This window comes from Hipposideros armiger, unplaced genomic scaffold, assembly GCF_001890085.2.
Source record: "Hipposideros armiger isolate ML-2016 unplaced genomic scaffold, ASM189008v1 scaffold_554, whole genome shotgun sequence".
Taxonomy (NCBI): domain Eukaryota; kingdom Metazoa; phylum Chordata; class Mammalia; order Chiroptera; family Hipposideridae; genus Hipposideros; species Hipposideros armiger.
In genome coordinates this window covers 401,542-419,195 of record NW_017731904.1, presented here as the reverse complement: position 1 = coordinate 419,195, position 17,654 = coordinate 401,542, and the positions used below count along the sequence as shown (strand labels likewise).

General features: G+C 34.2%; 1 protein-coding gene across 1 annotated transcript in view; it reads left to right on the top strand.

The window, feature by feature from the left end:
* PIK3C2G (phosphatidylinositol-4-phosphate 3-kinase catalytic subunit type 2 gamma) overlaps positions 1-17,654 on the top strand; it is a 310,994-nt gene that overhangs the window by 44,537 nt on the left and 248,803 nt on the right. The window contains exons 8-9 of the mRNA XM_019623621.1: positions 3,357-3,427; positions 8,261-8,324. Of these exons, the coding sequence (XP_019479166.1) occupies positions 3,357-3,427; positions 8,261-8,324 (135 nt within the window). The remainder of the gene's footprint in view (positions 1-3,356; positions 3,428-8,260; positions 8,325-17,654) is intronic.

Below are 17,654 nucleotides of genomic sequence, written 5' to 3'. Positions count from 1 at the left end.
AACTAAAAATAGTGGTGGTCTCCAGATAGACTATGAAAAAGGCATTCTGTATCTCTATCTCCTCAAATCCTGGCTCTTCCAGGGTATTTCTAGCATCATATTCCAAAAGATAAGACATTACATTTTAGTAAGATCTATGAGGGTTTACTGTGCTAAGTACACTACATGTATAAAATTGAATAATTGATTAATACATCAAATATTTATTAAATGTTTTTGCATACCATATATACAGTACTTGCCTTTAAGGGTCTTATATAATGAAGAAACTGCTTAGTGAACCTACTTATAGTTCAAAATTGTCTTGGAAAACATTTATGTACAAACTGTTAGTTGTCTGCCATTGAACAAATAATAACTGAGCACCTATCACGTGACAGAAACTATTCTGAACACTAGACATATGGAGGCAAACAAGACATCTCAATACTTGTTATAGAATGTAGAGTTCACATCCTAATAAAGGAGACAGACAATAAACAAATATTTCTCAAAAGTCTGATAGAAAGACATGCTTCAAAAGAAAAGACAGCTATGCTTTTAGTGTGTTACCCCCAAAATAAGACCTAACCAGAAAATAAGCCCTAGCATGATTTTCAGGATGCTTGTAATATAAACCCTACCCCAAATATAAGCCCCAGTTAAGATCGCCAGCCAGACATTACTGTTTGAATAAATGTAGATTTTTGTATATGAATAAATGAATAAATGTAGATTGTTGGAGGGAAAATTAATATAAGACCCAGTCTGATTTTTGGGGAAACATGGTAGAGTTTTGGAGTAGGAGCACTTGATGCAAATGAGTATGAAAGGCTAGGAGTGGTGATTATTTTTATGTATAAATCCTAGAGCATAGGCCTAGCTCTGACCACAGGAATAGGAATATTAAATTTATTGATTTGGCATCTTGTTTAAAAGCTGAGGTTCTGAATTCATACTGCCAAATTCAAATGTCTGCTCTTGGACAAATTATTAAATTCTCTGCACCTTAGTTTTCTTATCTAAAAAATGTGAACAATAATTGTACTTACCTAATATGGTTATTCTAAGAACTCAATTAGGAAACATAAATGAGGAGCTTAAGTCAGTTCCTGCACCTAGTCAAGACTATGTAAATATTAGTTATTGATCTTATGAAATTGGGGTGTGAGGCTATATGATATTGTAGTCATTTACTATTAATAACTCTTTGATAGGGAGATAGTGAATGTTCTCTTCTCATGATTCTATTTTTAAAGTGGTGTCAAAATTCTCTGTGATTTCCACAATTTTAGCTGAAAGAAAAATATTTATGAACAATTATATTTTCTTTCTAGTAAAACAACATAAACTTGAACTGATAATATTCTTCGTATATAATAGTAGGAATATAACCATTATTATCATTCTATTGAATGTGATTGATACCGTTGTCTTTCAGTAGATACTTTAGAGTTCTCTAATTGTAGAGGGCATTGCAAAGCTCGTCATCTCAGATGCCTGTCCTTTTATAAACATGCTTGCATTATAATGAAATATGGTAATTTAATTCTTGTTCCATGAGATTATTCACAAAACAGGTTGATAGTCTTTAAAAATCATTCTAGATTTCAAAATTTTGAAATCCCCATCTTAATGATATGACGTGACTTTCTAAAAAAATGTTGTTTTCTCTTTGTCTTAAATTTGATTTAAAAAGTATTGCCAACATTATAGATATTAATCATAAAATCAAGATTTCTTTCTAGCTCAAGAAAATATTCATAGAACCTTTACAACAATATATTTTTGTATGAAAAAAAGTGCTTTAACTTTTTTCTTATGGTAAAGGCATGGCCTTCAGGTTTGTGAAAAGTAAAGTGCATGATATATTTCATGGACAACTGCTGAAACATTCCTCCAGCCTTCTGAGATTCCTTAAATAAATCTTTTTTTGTAAGGGACAATATGACAATGGCCAATTTCCCCCCCAACAAAATCATTCTGGAAGCCAAGTAAATGGTTTTAAAATGAATATGATTATGCTATACTGAAAGATGCAAATAAGTCATATTACTTATATGCTTGCTTTGGTTTAACTTCTGAAAGTAGAAAAGTGCCAAATATTACAGTTCAAATCTTATTATCTCTTTTAGCTCTAGTCTTAATTTTTTTTAAATTTCCCTCCCCTTTTTCCCTGCTTTCTATGCCTGAAGTTTAGTTTTCTCTCCTGTAGAAAAAAAAAAAAAAGTCTTACCACTATCACCCTTTCAGATTTAGTCATCCCAGTGACTCTAGATGTAAATTCCTAGAGGGTAAGTTTTCAAGTTTCATAGCATTTCCACAAAGTGTTTTTGGTTTTTTTTAATAGCGTGTACTCAACATATTGCATTATAGTGATGACCTTATTCTTTCTATCTAATTTAGTTTCCTTCTTCCTCACCAAACAACCCAATATAAAAATTAATTTACCTTTGACCTTAATCCACATAAAGATTTTTCCCTCTAATATTAGTTTCCTGTCAGAAACTCTAATAGGCAGTTTTTAAAATAGATTGTTTGTATGCTGACATATAAGATTACTTGCACCTCAAGAATTAAGGGACTCCCTCAGCTCCCAAACTTAATGCCACCGTGTGGTGAAATCGTGCAATTATGGTGGAGTATGTTGCATTCTCCTGCAGACTTGCATAGGGTTTCTATGAACGCCCTTGCAGAAGAGCTAACCAAGGAGTTATGGTATGAGTGGGTGAGTGTGTGTTTGTGTGTGTACATATGCATGTGTACATACTTACATACGTACCACAGGACTGACATTTTACAATGAGAAGTTTCTGGGAGAATGAACACAATGCCACCTGATAACTCGTGGGATTTAGACCTATCAGCATCAGTAGTTGTAACTCACTAGAATAATTTAACGTTCATGAAATGGAAAGTTCTCTTAACTGACATTTTGGCAGCAAGATGTGGTAAACCTGAAAAATGGAGGGGCTCATTCTGTCTGCGGCCCATCTGGCAAGCTGTCAAGTCCTATGCTGCCATGGCATCTGTGACCTAAATGTAAAGAAAATATGCACATATGTGGGAGACCTGGTGTCTGCAAAACTGCCTTCCTGCTAGGAGAAATTCATGTTTGACCTTGGTGATGTCAGGAGTTTTTCCAACTGTCTGTGAGGTTTATCCTCAACTAAAGCTCAGCTTTCTTTTTCACTTTTGAAAAGAAAGCTTATACAGTTAAGGAAAGTTTTGTAAGGTCTTTAAAACAAAATACTAAAATGATGAATGAAGGTTATCAAAGAGGTGAACAAAATGACAGCAGGAAGTTACAGACCTATTTTTATCTAGTACTCATTCTTATTCACTCTATAAATATTAATTTATTCTGCTGTCTACAGCATGAAGATGACCACAGTCAGTTTTATCTGAACCAACTTTTGGAATTTATGCATATCTGGAAAATATCCAGGTAAGGCATTTTATTTCTGTTCCAAGACTACTTTCTGACTGAGTTTTCAAGTGCCAGAATTTTTCAGTTGATTGTAAAAACTGTCCTTTCACTAGTATCATGGAAGTTATTGTACTTTTAATAGATATCTCCCTTTGGCAAATTCTGCTAATAATTATCTATTCCTCACAGCTATTCAGATACAATTGAAGAACTGCTAACACCTTCCAGAACAATCTAACATTCATTTTAAAATATCTCTGCTATCAGTTATTACATTTTCAATGATTTTTTTTCTCATTCACTATGTGATTTTGAGTGTGCATGTGTCACTAAACTCTTTGTATAACTGAATTTTCATACTTTGAAAGTCACCATCCCTTGCTTTAAATTCCTCCCTGGAACTCCCTAAAAATGACTGGTATAAACAGAGGAATGTGAACTCAAATTGGAAAACTCAAGCGACAGCAAATGAACAAATCCTAATTGATTCTGATATCAAAATGCACGCATGTATTATTTAAAAGAATAGACTTAACTGAGAAGCTAACTTTGGAGAAGTTACCAGTGGTTCAGTATGAGTTTATGTGGAATTAAAGTTGTTCTGAACTGAATGAACAAATAATGGGATGTGGGAGGTATATGACATAAATTTCTAAAGAAAAGCCTGATATAAAAATATAAGATGAGGGAAAATTGTTTTTAGTGACTATTACTAACCATCACTTTGTGGCATTGTTATACATTTTGCATACATTATTTCATCTAGTTCTCCCTACAGCCCTGTGATAATACATATTATCTTACCTCAGAATCAAGGAAACTGAAGCTCTGGAACTTGAAATTACTTAATTTGCCTAATACCACTTAGTTCATTAGTGGCAGGACTGAGATCAGGTCTAATTTTGCAAAGGCCACATTCTTTTATTAAACTATTGTGTTTTTCCATGTGTGTCACTCTTTTTCCCCCAAAAATAGTCAGCCTCACACCGTATAATCATAGAATGGGTAGGACTAGAGAGGACTTTTGATATAGCCTAATCTAAATTTTCATTTTATAACCAATTGCTGGATCGGTATAGTTTCCCTCCAAAATGATATACTGACAAACGCTGTAGTTTCCTTGTTCCAAAATAAGTAACACACACACACACACACACACACACACACACACACACACACACCGTAAAACCTTGGATTGTGAGTAACTTGGTTTGCAAGTTTTCTGCAAGATGAGCAAATATTTGTATTAGGTTGGTGCAAAAGTAATAGCGGTTTGTACCATTACTCATAATGGCAAAAACCACAATTATTTTTGCACCACTCTAATAATACATTTTTAACTTGGTAAACGAGCGATGTCTTGCAATATGAGTAGTTTGTTTCCAGAACAAATTGTGCTCACAAACCGAGCTATTACTGTATGTATATATACATACATATACACATACATACACACACACATTGTAAAAAGAAAGAGACATCAAATCCAACAAAATCTTTAAAAAGTGGTAAATCTCTGAGAGACAAAAAATTGTTTTGAACTGGTTTGGTGGAGGGTTGTGATTTGTAACTGCCCCCTACCTGGGGCACAGAGAGAAAGGTGGAGACTGTGAGAAGATGGGTAGGGCAAGCAGTTTTCATTTTGTTCCTGCCTCACCCTGCCATTGCCTGTACCCTCACAGAAGTCTGGTGGCCTTCACCACTGGGCAGGTGTCTACAGGGTTAATCTGGACAAAGCAAAAGCTCTGCTGCAATGAGTAGAGGAAACTTGTCAGGGACAAACTAGCTTCAGAACCTAACTCCTCCACCCCTTCCCTACAACCCCGGGACAGTGGAGTACAGTCTAGATCAGCAGTTCTCATCCTGTGGGTCGTGACCCCTTTGGGGGTCGAAAGACCCTTTCACAGGGGTCGCCGGGTACTCGTATGTGGGCGTATCTGCATGTGGATCTGGAGACGGATAGAGGAGCGGTGTCTCGGTTCCTAAGACCATCGAAAATATGTGTTTTCCAATGGTCTTAGGTGACCCCTGTGAAAGGTTGAGAACCGCTGGTCTAGATGGACCCCAACTCCCAATACTACTTCTCTTCTATAAAGGAAACTAAAACACAGAGAAATCCAAACATTCTTCAACCATCACACAGATAGTTAATAGTTTAGCCATGACTAAAACTAGTGTTTAACTCTCAAACAGTGCTTATTGCACTTCAATTGTATTCTGTGCCCAACCTTAACTTTCTCAAATGTTATCTAGCACAGGTACCTTTTCAGCTTCATAAAGGCTGACTTTTGTTTTGTTTTATTTTTTTAAAAATGTTAATGAGACATAATTGACATTTAACATTGTATAAATTTAATGTATACAATGTGATTATCTGATACACACAAAATCATACATTGCAAAATGTTAACCACAATAAGGTTAAGAAATCCTTCACTCACAGAATTACCATTTTGTTGTTTAATATTAAAGCTCTATTCTCACACAACTTTTATGTATAGCATACAGTATTGTGAACTATAGTCCCAATGCTGTACCATAGATCTCCAGAGCTTATTTACGGTATAACTGAAAGTTTCTGCCCTTTGACGATCTCCCCATTTCCCCCCGATTCAGCCCCTGACAACAACCAATCTGTTTTCTGTTTCTATGCATTCTTTTTTTAGAATCCACATCTAATTGAGATCATATGGTATTTTTCTCTGTCTGACTAATTTCTCTTAGCATAATGCCCTCAAGTCTCATCAATGTAGTAAAAAATAAGAGGATTTATTTCAGTTTTAGCTGAATAACATTCCATTTGTGTGTGTGTGTGTGTGTGTACCACCATTTTTTTGTCCACTAATTCATTGATGGATGCATTGTTATCTCATCTTTTTGATAAGAGCCATTCTAACAGGTGTGAGGTGATAGCTCATTATGGTTTTGATTTGCATTTCCCTGATGTTAGTGATGTTCTTCATGCACTTGTTTGCCATTTGTATGTATTCTTAGGAGAAGTGTCTATTCAAGTCCTATGCCCATTTTTAATTGAATTATTATTTTGCTCTTGAGTTGTATGGGTTTCTTATATATTTTGGATATTAAGCCCTTATCAGATATATGGTTTGCAAATATTTTCTCTGGAACTTCAGGTTACTCTTTTACTTTGTTCATTGTTTCCTTTGCTGTTCAGAAGATTTTTAGTTTGATGTAGTCCCACTATTTGATTTTTGCTTTTGTTTCTTGTGGTGTGGGTGTAATATCCAAAAAATCATTGCAAAAACCAACGTCAAGAGGCTTTTTTCTTATGTTTTCCTCTAGGATTTTTACAGATTCTGGTTTTATCTATGTCCTTAATCCATGTTGAGTTAATTTTTGCAAATGGTTCAGGATAGTGTTCCAGTTTGATTCTTTTGTATGAGAACATCCAGTTATCCCAACACTTAAGCTGTTCTCCCCTTTTAGTGCAGTTATTCCTGGGTTTTTTTCCACTGTGTTGCTGAAGTTTCTTAGATGGATTCCTGAGCCCTCCCAGGGCTGTTTCTCTTTGTGGATAGCTGTCTAATTGTTGATCGTTGTAGGGAGATGGAGGCTGGGATCATTTACTTTGCCATCTTGGTGACTTCGAGGACTTTGCTTTCTGAAATACAGTGCTGGTCTGCCTGCCCTCCTCAGACCCTTTATGATGTCAATAAAAGAACGAGCACTAGACAGAAGGAGCTTTGACTTCAGTCTCCCTCTTCCCTGACTAGGCTACATTTTAGAAGGGGGTAAAGGGGTCAAATACTGGTGACGGAAGGACAATTGACTCCGGGTGGTGAGCACACAATGTGACATATAGATGATATATCACACAATTGTACACTTGCAACCTATGTAATTTTACTAACCATTGTCACCCCAATAAATTTAATTTAAAAAAGAAGTTCAGCAAATCACATATGTTAATTAGTTCCTAGGAGTTTTTCTATAAAATAGATATAATGCTTAATAGCAAGGTACTGAAGCAGATCTTGGGGATCTTTTAAGTTTTAGGATCAGGTTTTGTATGAAAACCCTTTCTATAATAGCTAAAATCTTTTAATATTTTTTTCCTAAATCTTCATTGACGTTTACGTATTTTATGCATTTTTGTCTTTGAACTGTTGGATGGAATCCAGCTAAAGAGATGATTTAATAAAGGCTGAGACCACAGCTACTGTTAAATATGTTGGTGTGTTTTTAACACTATGTTTTTGTGTTCTTTGAATCATTATTCTATTCAATTCAGGAGTTTTCAGGATAAACAGGAAGGCAAAGTCAATAATGTTTGAGAAAATCATTTTGAACAGTGAAGCCAGGAGAATTTCTGCTCAACTCACATCTATTGCACCTAAGCATAGATAAAGCTAGAACAACAAGAGAAGCTTAGGAAAGATAAAACAGGAGTTTGGTGTCAAAGACAACCCCATCTATATATGACGTTAATTCTGAAAGAAATTCTCTACAAGATTTTGCATTTTTAACATTTTTTTATAGTTAACATTTGTTGATGCTAGTATTTGTCGTTATCTGTTTATGAAACCCTTTGCAATTTACATTTTGAATTAAGAGTAGTTTGATATAATGAACAGTTTTTGAGAGGTTTGGTTAATTTGTCATGGATTTCTTGGGAGTACTAAAGTTTTCAAATATGTTTGTAGCCTATCAAGTTATACAAAGTTTATATATAGCATCCATCTGAAATAGTTTTTAAAATTATGTCAACAGTAATCCTTTCAAAACTGTTCGCTACAGAATCATGGACAAAGCAGAACTTGTGATAAATGTGCTAAGGTTAATATGTTTTCCCACCCAATTTTAAACAGACTGTTATTTTTTTCTTTCCAGACAGTGCCTCTCAACAGTAATAAAAAAATATGACTCCCACCTGAAATACCTTTTGAAAATACAGGTATTAACTTTTGTTACTTCATCTATCAATTCAATAAGCATTTATTAAATACGTATTCTTTTTCTAAAATATTGCAAGTTTCCTAAGAAATGAAGATGAATAAAGCAGAGGATCTACACCTGAGTGACTTTCATTGTACCATGGCCAAACAGACAAGTCAATAGACGTGTGTAATAAAGTGTCATAGGTCCTGTTAAAGACATGTGTATACAGAACACATAAAAGGGGGTTATCAATTTTACTTATTTGAACTGAATGTTGAAAAATGAGTATGCCAGTCAGAAAAGGCATGGTGAAGGAAGGTAGGGGGTGCGGATAACTTTCAGCAAAGAACAACATGAACAAAGGAAGTCAGGAAACAGCCTGGTGTGGATAGGAAATTGTATGATATTTGGAAGGGCTACAATTAGTGTTCAAGGTGAGAGGCTAGTAAGAGACCAGATGAAAGGGGCGAATGGGAGACAAGTTATATAGGATCTTAAGGACATCTTATTGACAATTTAATGATTTTCTAATTTACCAGCTGATGACACAGAGCCATTCTGCAGGGCAGCAGAATGACAGGTGAGTGAAGAGAGGGGCATTTCATTAGCCCAAAGAGATGATGAGGACACTGACAAAAGCTTTACTATAGCAATGGATAGGAGGGGACAGATTCATAATAGGTAAAAATGTGCAATTTACAGGATTTGGTGAAAGTCTACGAGTAACAAAGGAACAAAGGTGTTTTGTATACCTCCAGATTCCTGGCTGTTGACTAACTGCAAGGAGACATCAATTCACTAAAATACTGAAGAGGGGAGAAGTTAACTTGGCAGAGGAAAATGATGGATTAGTCCAAGACTACTGAGATTTGGTTACCAACTGGGCATCCAAATTGTGGTCACCACTAGGCAGATCATTTCTTGTAGCTTGTTCTTCCAGAGAAGGGTTAGTCTTCCACAAATAAAACATCATATGATTATATGAAATTGTATAAGTAAGAGAATGTTTTCAAACAAGTGAGGACTACTTTTTCCAGTAAATAATTTGACTTCTTATATAAGGGTACAGATCTTAAGTCACTATTTCTAATATTAATAAACAATAAAAGATCCTAAAAATAATAAGTTATATTGCTTGATGTGATAACAAATTCATGTATGAATTACACATAAATATTTAAAGACATGGTGATGACAAATACATGACTGATATTCCTTCCCAAAGTGTAAGCCTCTCACTCAAAATTCCATTTTCCTTTCTTGAGCCTAGCCTGAATCTGGACATTTAAAATGTAGAATGGGAAAATAATTCACAATTAGATTGTTTTAAGTCTCATAAAAGTGTTAGAATTACTACTTCTTTCAGTTTGATTCTTCACCTTTGCAATAGTCATTTTTTCTAGTGTACAATTTGAAATTTACCAGGTACCCAGGGCAGATTAAGACTTCATTCTTAGATCATTTATACATCTTGACTATATGTAGATATACTTTTGAGGTTATAGTAAACTACTTAGAGATGAATTTTAATTATCTAAGTGTCTCAGTACTGTTCATATATCATAGATACCTTTTACACACACACACACACACACACACAATTTGTTGAGCTTCTGGAATTGTTCTTATTTTTTAAATACAGAGTTTGATATTACTCATAATGAAGCCTCCAATATTTCCACTCTGAAAGAAACCATTGACTATCGTAGATTTTTCCAATATGACTTAAAAGTTACCAAAACAGCAAAGAAATAGGGTCTTTATGTTATCACTGGAAAATAGTTATCATTCCCATGTCTGAATTATTTTATGAATAGGCCACAGTGTCTGCGATTTTCCAGATGAACTCCATCAAAAACAATGAGTTTTGTAAATGAGATTCTTACTATGAGGCATCAATAGTAAATATGTGAGAAGTGAGGACATGTTGTAATATTATCAATTCACAATTCTGCATTTCCTATTTATTTGACAAATGCATTAAGTAGCATTTCATCCATGTCAAAAACAGTATCTCTTTGAAAAATAATGTGTTTTTATATTCACCAAATTTGGATTATTACATGATTTGAAAAAATAATTAACACAGAGTCTGAATAAATATGACATAAATATTATTGAATGTAAATGTGGGTAATTTACATTTCCAATATTTTCTTTCCTCAGCAATGGTTATTTAACATATGTTAGGCTTGACTTATTTCAGATTGGGCACCCTGAAAGTATTTTCCCCTAAGGTATTACTTAATGCCAACTTAATACAAATTACTGAACTACTTACTCATTAGAATCAAGAGAAGTGGAAGTCAGAACCATGCTCTGAAGTTACTGATATTCTTGCTGGAGAGACAGTATATTCACATAAATAACACACATAGAGTCGTGTTTATATAGAGCAAAGCAGGGCAAAACCAGATTTCAATCAACTTCTGATGCAAAGTTGCTTCTTCCTAGCAGCTTCTAATATATTGTTTTCAAATTTTGTTATTAAAATGCCAAGTAGGATTTTTAGAGAAAGTTAGCAATCCCTGTCACTGATGACAAACTTAAAATCTAGTAATGGGTGAACTAACTGTAATCTAGAGGAACTGAGAAAACCCACTCATGCTCAAAAAGTGGTTTGGCTTCATGAAACATCTACCTGATTTAAAAAGAGCTAAAAACCTCCAAACCATTACCCATCTAGCCCATGACTCACAGACTGTACCAACTACATAACTAGAAGAATATGGCATCCATATTTTTCAAGTTTCACTGACTTAAAGGAAGGCAGAATAATACTTACTTCACACCGTCCCCTCCCCAAGACCAAAATCCAATTGCATTCAGCCTCTAGACGGAGGCTGAAAATTCCATATTTAAGTAGAAAGAAAGGGGACACATAGGGATCTTATTAATATGTATTTAGCTTTTTTAGAACTGAAGCTCTCTTAATAACAAGCAGATCTATTGCTGTATATTCAAAAGTTCCAATTTGAAACATAATTCAAAACAGAGTGACAGAAAGGGCAGACTTTAGGAGCAGAGATTCCAAAGTCAGATAAACATATGTGCCAACCCTCTTCCAACTCTGGAAGTTTTTATTTAACCTTCCTAGAGTTCATATTATTCATCAATAGAGTAAATATAATAAAATATAATGATATTTGTTAAATTAATGAAACAGTGCATGTAATGTGCTTAATATATACAATTTAGTGCCTGAAAGGTAAGAAGTGTTCAAGGAAAGATAAGTACATGTGTTACTCTGTTGCTTTTAACACTATCAGTAGAGGACTATATAGGATCCAGAAGAAAAATGTCACAACGCAGATTCGCATTCACAACAGAATATATGAAGATGTAGGGTAAGGAGCAAATAATCGTGAGAAGAAAATAGGATAAAATGAATAGGTAACAAGGACCAGTTGAAAGGTCACAAAAAGAGAAGTCAAGGAAATGCAGAGATCAAGTTAAGTCACAAGGAAAATAAAACACAATTGGAATCTACCTTAGCAGAAATAAATGGCAGATTGAAACTACTAAAAGTCAGACCTATTATAGAACACTTCCAGACTTGAAGAAAAAGAAAAATGAAAAACTGAAAGTAAATCTTCAATACGGAAGGTAATCGCTAGCCAACCTAATTTGTATTCCTAGCGAGATACAGAAAGCATTGGAGGGTTTTGTCAAAGGAAAAACATGATCTGACATTTTATTGGGATTTGTACAGTGAATTATGTAATACATGAAGGACATATAAGATCTACACAAATTAAAGGAAAAATAATAGAGCTGGCACTCATATTAAACATTAGGTCAGGAACAAAATATTGCCAATATCTTAGGATCTGCCTATGTGCCACTTACATTAGAGATATGTATCCTTTGGTGAAAAGTATTTTGTAGCTTTTCTGCACCATTTCACCACCAAAGAATGCATCCGTTAACAATATATAGTTTAGGTTTCCTTTTAATGTTTACCTAAATGGATTAAACTAGATGTACTTTTGAGCTATGTATCTTTCACTCAATATTGTTTATGATATTTGTCCACCTTGTTCCATGTGGTTTTGATTTATTTTCATTGTATAGTATTCAATTAGATGAATGAACCTCAGTTTATTCTATTGTTTATGTACATTTGAGCTAATATAAAGGTTTTTCTAGGGTGTATACCTAGGGACACAGGCTTACAAGTTATTACCAAATAATTCATAATACCAAAGGTATTACTTTTCTAGTGGGACCATATACATTTCACAATATATGAGAGTTCCCATTGTTCCATTTTCTCATCAATGAGTGTATAGTTCAACTTTTTAATGCCTACATAATATATATGTATTGATACTTTATTTCAGTTTTAATTTTCATTTCCCTAACTACTAATACATTCATGATTCCTTACTTTTTTTAAAGGTAATTCATTTTTTATAATTTACATGTTCAAACTTTTTTTTCATAGCTTGGTGAGTTTTATTGGTTTTCTCTGTGCAAACCTTTTGTTTATTGTTCTACATTTCTCTACTTTTTCAAGTAGGCTCATAGGAGTTATCTATATATTTACTCTTCCTTTGGTTATGTATATTGTATCTTCTGCTAGTTGGTGGATTGTCTTTTCACTTTCATTATGATATGTTATTATTGCATCAACTTTAATTTACATGAAATAAAATGTACTCAGTAAATAAGTAGGGATAACTTGTGAAAACAAAAACGTAAATGGGGAGAGAGTAAAGGTCTGAACCTGAGATAAGAAACGTGCTCAACCAAAAGGACTACTGTAAATATGAAACTTTCTTTTACATAAACTTAATGGTAACCAGTCAAAAAAATCCAGAACTGAAATATATAACATAAAAAAGGAAGAAGCAGGGGGGGAAATCATAGAATACCACCACACTGAAACAACAGACAGCAACACAAAGGCAAAGAAACAATGAAGCCACCGAGCCACCAGAAAACCAAAGATAGAATGATAGGAAATCCTCATTTATAATTAATTACCCTAAATGTAAATGGCTTGAGCTCTGCAATAAAAAGGCACAGAGTAGCGGATTGGATCCAAAAACAAAGCCCACCCATATGCTGTCTCCAAGAGACACATCTCAGCTACAAGGGCAAATATAGACTCAAAGTGAAAGGGTGGAGATTGCTACTCCAAGAAATCATATTCAGAGAAAAGCAGATGTTCATCTGATTCATACTGATATCAGGATAAAAAAAGATAACAAGATACAAAGATGACAAAAGACAGACATTTCATAATGATAAAGGGGATATAACAACAAGAAGACATAACAGTCATCAATATTTATGCCCCCAATCAGGGAGCACTAAAGTATATAAAGCAACTACTAACAGAACTAAAGGGAGAAATGACCAAACTACAATTACAGTAGGGAACCTAAATACATCATTGACAGTTATGGATAGATCATCCAAACAGAAAATAAATAAGGAAATATGAGCCCTAAATGACACATTAGATGAAATGGACATAATTGACATTTATAGAGCACTTCATCCTAGAACATCAGACTATATATGCTTTTCTAGTATACATGGAACAGTCTCAAGGATAGACCATACATTGCAACATAAAATGAGCCTCAGCAGATTTATGAAGATTGAAATCATACGAAGCATATTCTTCGATCACAAGACTTTGAAATTAGATATCAACTACAAAAAGAAAGCAGGAAAAACCACAAATGTGTGGACGCTAAACAACTTGCTATTAAAGAATGACTGGGTCAAAGAAGAAATGAAAAGAGAGATCAAAATATACAGAAACAAATGAGAATAAAAGTACATCTTATCAAAATTATTGGGATGCAGTGAAAGCAGGAAATAAGAGAGAAATTTATATAATTAGGCCTATTTCAAGAAAAAAGAAAAATCCCAGGTAAACAACCTCACATTACACCTTGAAGAGCTAGAAAAAATAAAATCAAATGAAACCCAAAGTCAGCAGAAGGAAGGAAAGAATAAAAATCGGAACAGAACTACATGAAATAGAGAACAAAAAGGCAATAGAAAAAAATTAATGCAACAAAGGCTGGTTCTTTGAAAAGATTAATAAAATTGACAAACCCCTGGCTAGACTTACTAAGATAAAAAGAGAAAAGACACAAACATACAAAATCAGAAATGAAAGAGGAGAAGTTACGATGGATGCCACAGAAATACAAAGGATTATCCAAGAATACTACGAAAGACTATATGCCACCAAATTCAATAACCTAGAAGAAATGGACAAGTACTTAGAAATATATAGTCTTCCTAGACTGAATCACAAAGAATTAGAAAATCTAAATAGGGCGAGCAACAGTAAGGAAATTGAATCAGTGATCCCAAACTTTCCAAAAAGCAAAAGTCCAGACCAGATGGCTCCACTAGTGAATTCTATGAAACTTTCAAAGATGATTTAATACCTGTCCTCCTCAAACACTTCCAAAAAATGAAAGAGGCAATAGTTTATAACTCACTTTATGAGGCCAACATTATCCTGATAGCAAAACCTGGTAAGAATAACACATGAAGAGAAAATTACAGACCATGATGAATACAGATGCAAAAATCCTAAACAAAATTCTAGCAAATCGAATACAACAATGTATTAAAAAGATTATACATCACAATCAAGTGGGGTTTATCCCAGGGGCACAAAGATGGTTCAACATACACAAATCGATCAATGTGATACACCACATAAACAAAATAAAAGACAAATATCATATTATTATATCAATCAATAGAGAAAAAGCATTTGGCAAGATACAACATCCATTTATGATTAAAACACTTAAAAATGGGTATAGAAGGAAAATACTTTAACATAATAAAGGCCATATATGACAAACCTTCAGCTAATATCATAATTAACATTAAAAAACTGAAGCCTCTCACTCTGCGTTCAGGAACAAGACAGGGTTGTCCCCTATCACCACTGTTATTCAACATAGTATTGGAAGCCCTAGTCAGAGCAATCAGGCAAGAAAAAGAAATAAAAGGCATCCGAATTAGGAATGAAGAAGCTAAATTGTCACTTTTTGCAGATGACATGATGCTTTATACAGAAAACCCTAAAGACTCCACCACAAAGCTATTAATTAGGTTGTCGGAAAAGTCATGACGTAGTTTTTTCTATGTTTTTCATTGCAAAAATGCGTCATGACTTTTCCAACAACCCAATATTAGAAACCATAAGCAAATACAGTAAAGTTGCCAGCTACAAAATCAACATACAAAAATTAATTGCATTCCTATATACTAACAATGAAATATCAGAAATAGAAATAAAAAAAAACTCCATTTACAATTGCAACAAAAAGAATAAAATGCCTAGGAATAAACTTAACCAAGGATGTGAAGGACCTATGTACTGAAAACTATAAAATATTCTTAAAAGAAATTGAAGAAGACACAAAGAAATGGAAAGACATGCGGTGTTCATGAAATGGAAGAATCAACATAGATAAAAATGGCCATATTGCCCAAAGCTATATACAGAATTAATGCAATGCCCAGCAAAATCCCAATGGTATTTTTTAAAGAAATAGAATAAAAAAATCATCAGATTTGTATGGAACCACAAAAGACCCAGAATAGCCAGAGCAGTCCTAAGAAAAAAGAACAATGCTGGAGGTATCACACTCCCTGATTCAGCTTGAACTACAGAACAACAATAATCAAAACAGCATGTTATTGGCAGAAAAACAGACACACAGACCAATGGAATAGAATTGAAAATTTAGAAATAAACCCACATAAATATGGACAGATAATTTTTGACAAAGGAGCCAAAAACATACAATGGAGAAAAGGAAGCCTCTTCAATAAAGGGTGCTGGGAGAATTGGAAAGCCACATGCAAAAGAATGATACTAGAATGCTATCTGTCACCAAGTATCAAAATGAACTCAAAATGGATGAAAGACCTAAACATAAGGCCTGAATTAACAAACTGCATAGAAGAAAACATAAGTACTAAACTTATGGACCTTGGGTTCAAAGAGGATTTTATGAATTTGACCTCAGAAGCAAGGGAAGCAAAAGCTAACATAAATGAACAGGACTATATAAAACTAAAAAGCTTCTGCACAGCAAAAGAAACCATCAACAAAGAGGCAATCAACTGAATGGGAGAAGATTTTGCAAACAACACCTCCAATAGGGAGCTAATATCCAAAACATATAAGAAAATCAAAAAAACAAAACCAAAAATAAAAAAAAATGGGTAGAGGACCTGAGTAGACATTTCTCCAAAGAGGACATACAGATGGCCAATAGACATATTGAAAGATGCTCAACATCACTAATCATCAGAGAAATGCAAATAAAAACCACAATGAGCTATCACCTCACACCAGTTAGAATGGCTATCACTAACAAGATAAATGATATTGAGTGTTGGAGAGGCTGTGGAGGAAAAGGAACCCTCATACACTGTTGGTGGGAATGCAGATTGGTGCAGCTACTATGGAAGGCAGTATAGAGATTCCTCAAAAAATAAAAATAGAATTACCATATGACCCAGTAATCCCTCTCCTGGGTACATACATATATACCCCAAAAGTCTGAAAACATTATCTGCAAAGATATATGTGCTCCAATATTCATTGCAGCTGTATTTACAGTGGCCAACACATGGAAACAACCAAAGTGTCCTATGATAGATGACTGGATAAAGAGGATGTGGTATAAATACATAATGAAATACTACTCTGCCATAAGAAAAGATGAAATAGTGTCATTTGGGACAACATGAATGGATATTGAGATTATTATGCTAAGCGAAATAAGTCAGACAGAAAAAGTCAAGAACCATATGACTTCACTGATACATGGGATATAAAACTGAAAGCAACAAAGGAACAAGACAAATAAACAAAAACTCATAGACACAGACAATAGTTCAGCGGTTACCAGAAGATAAGTGGGGAGGGAGGATAGTAGAAGAGGATAAAGGTGGTCAAATATACGGTGAAAAAAGGAGAACTGACTCTGGGCGGTGAGCACCCAATGTGATATATAGACGATATACTGCAGAATTGTACACTTGAAACCTATGTAATTTTACTAACCATTGTCACCCCAATAAATTTTAATTAAAAAAAGTATATACTCAGTTAACTGTATAGTTTGACTAGTTTTGAAAATGCATTGCGAGTAACTTGGTTTGCGAGAGTTCCGCAAGACGAGCAAACATTTCTATCAGGCTGATGCAAAGGTAATAGTGGTTAGTGCTATTACTTGTCATGTCTAAAACCGCCATTACTTTTGCACCAACCAATTAATTCATTTTAACTTGGTAAACGAGCAATGTCTTGCAATACGAGTAGTTTGTGTGTGTGTGTGTA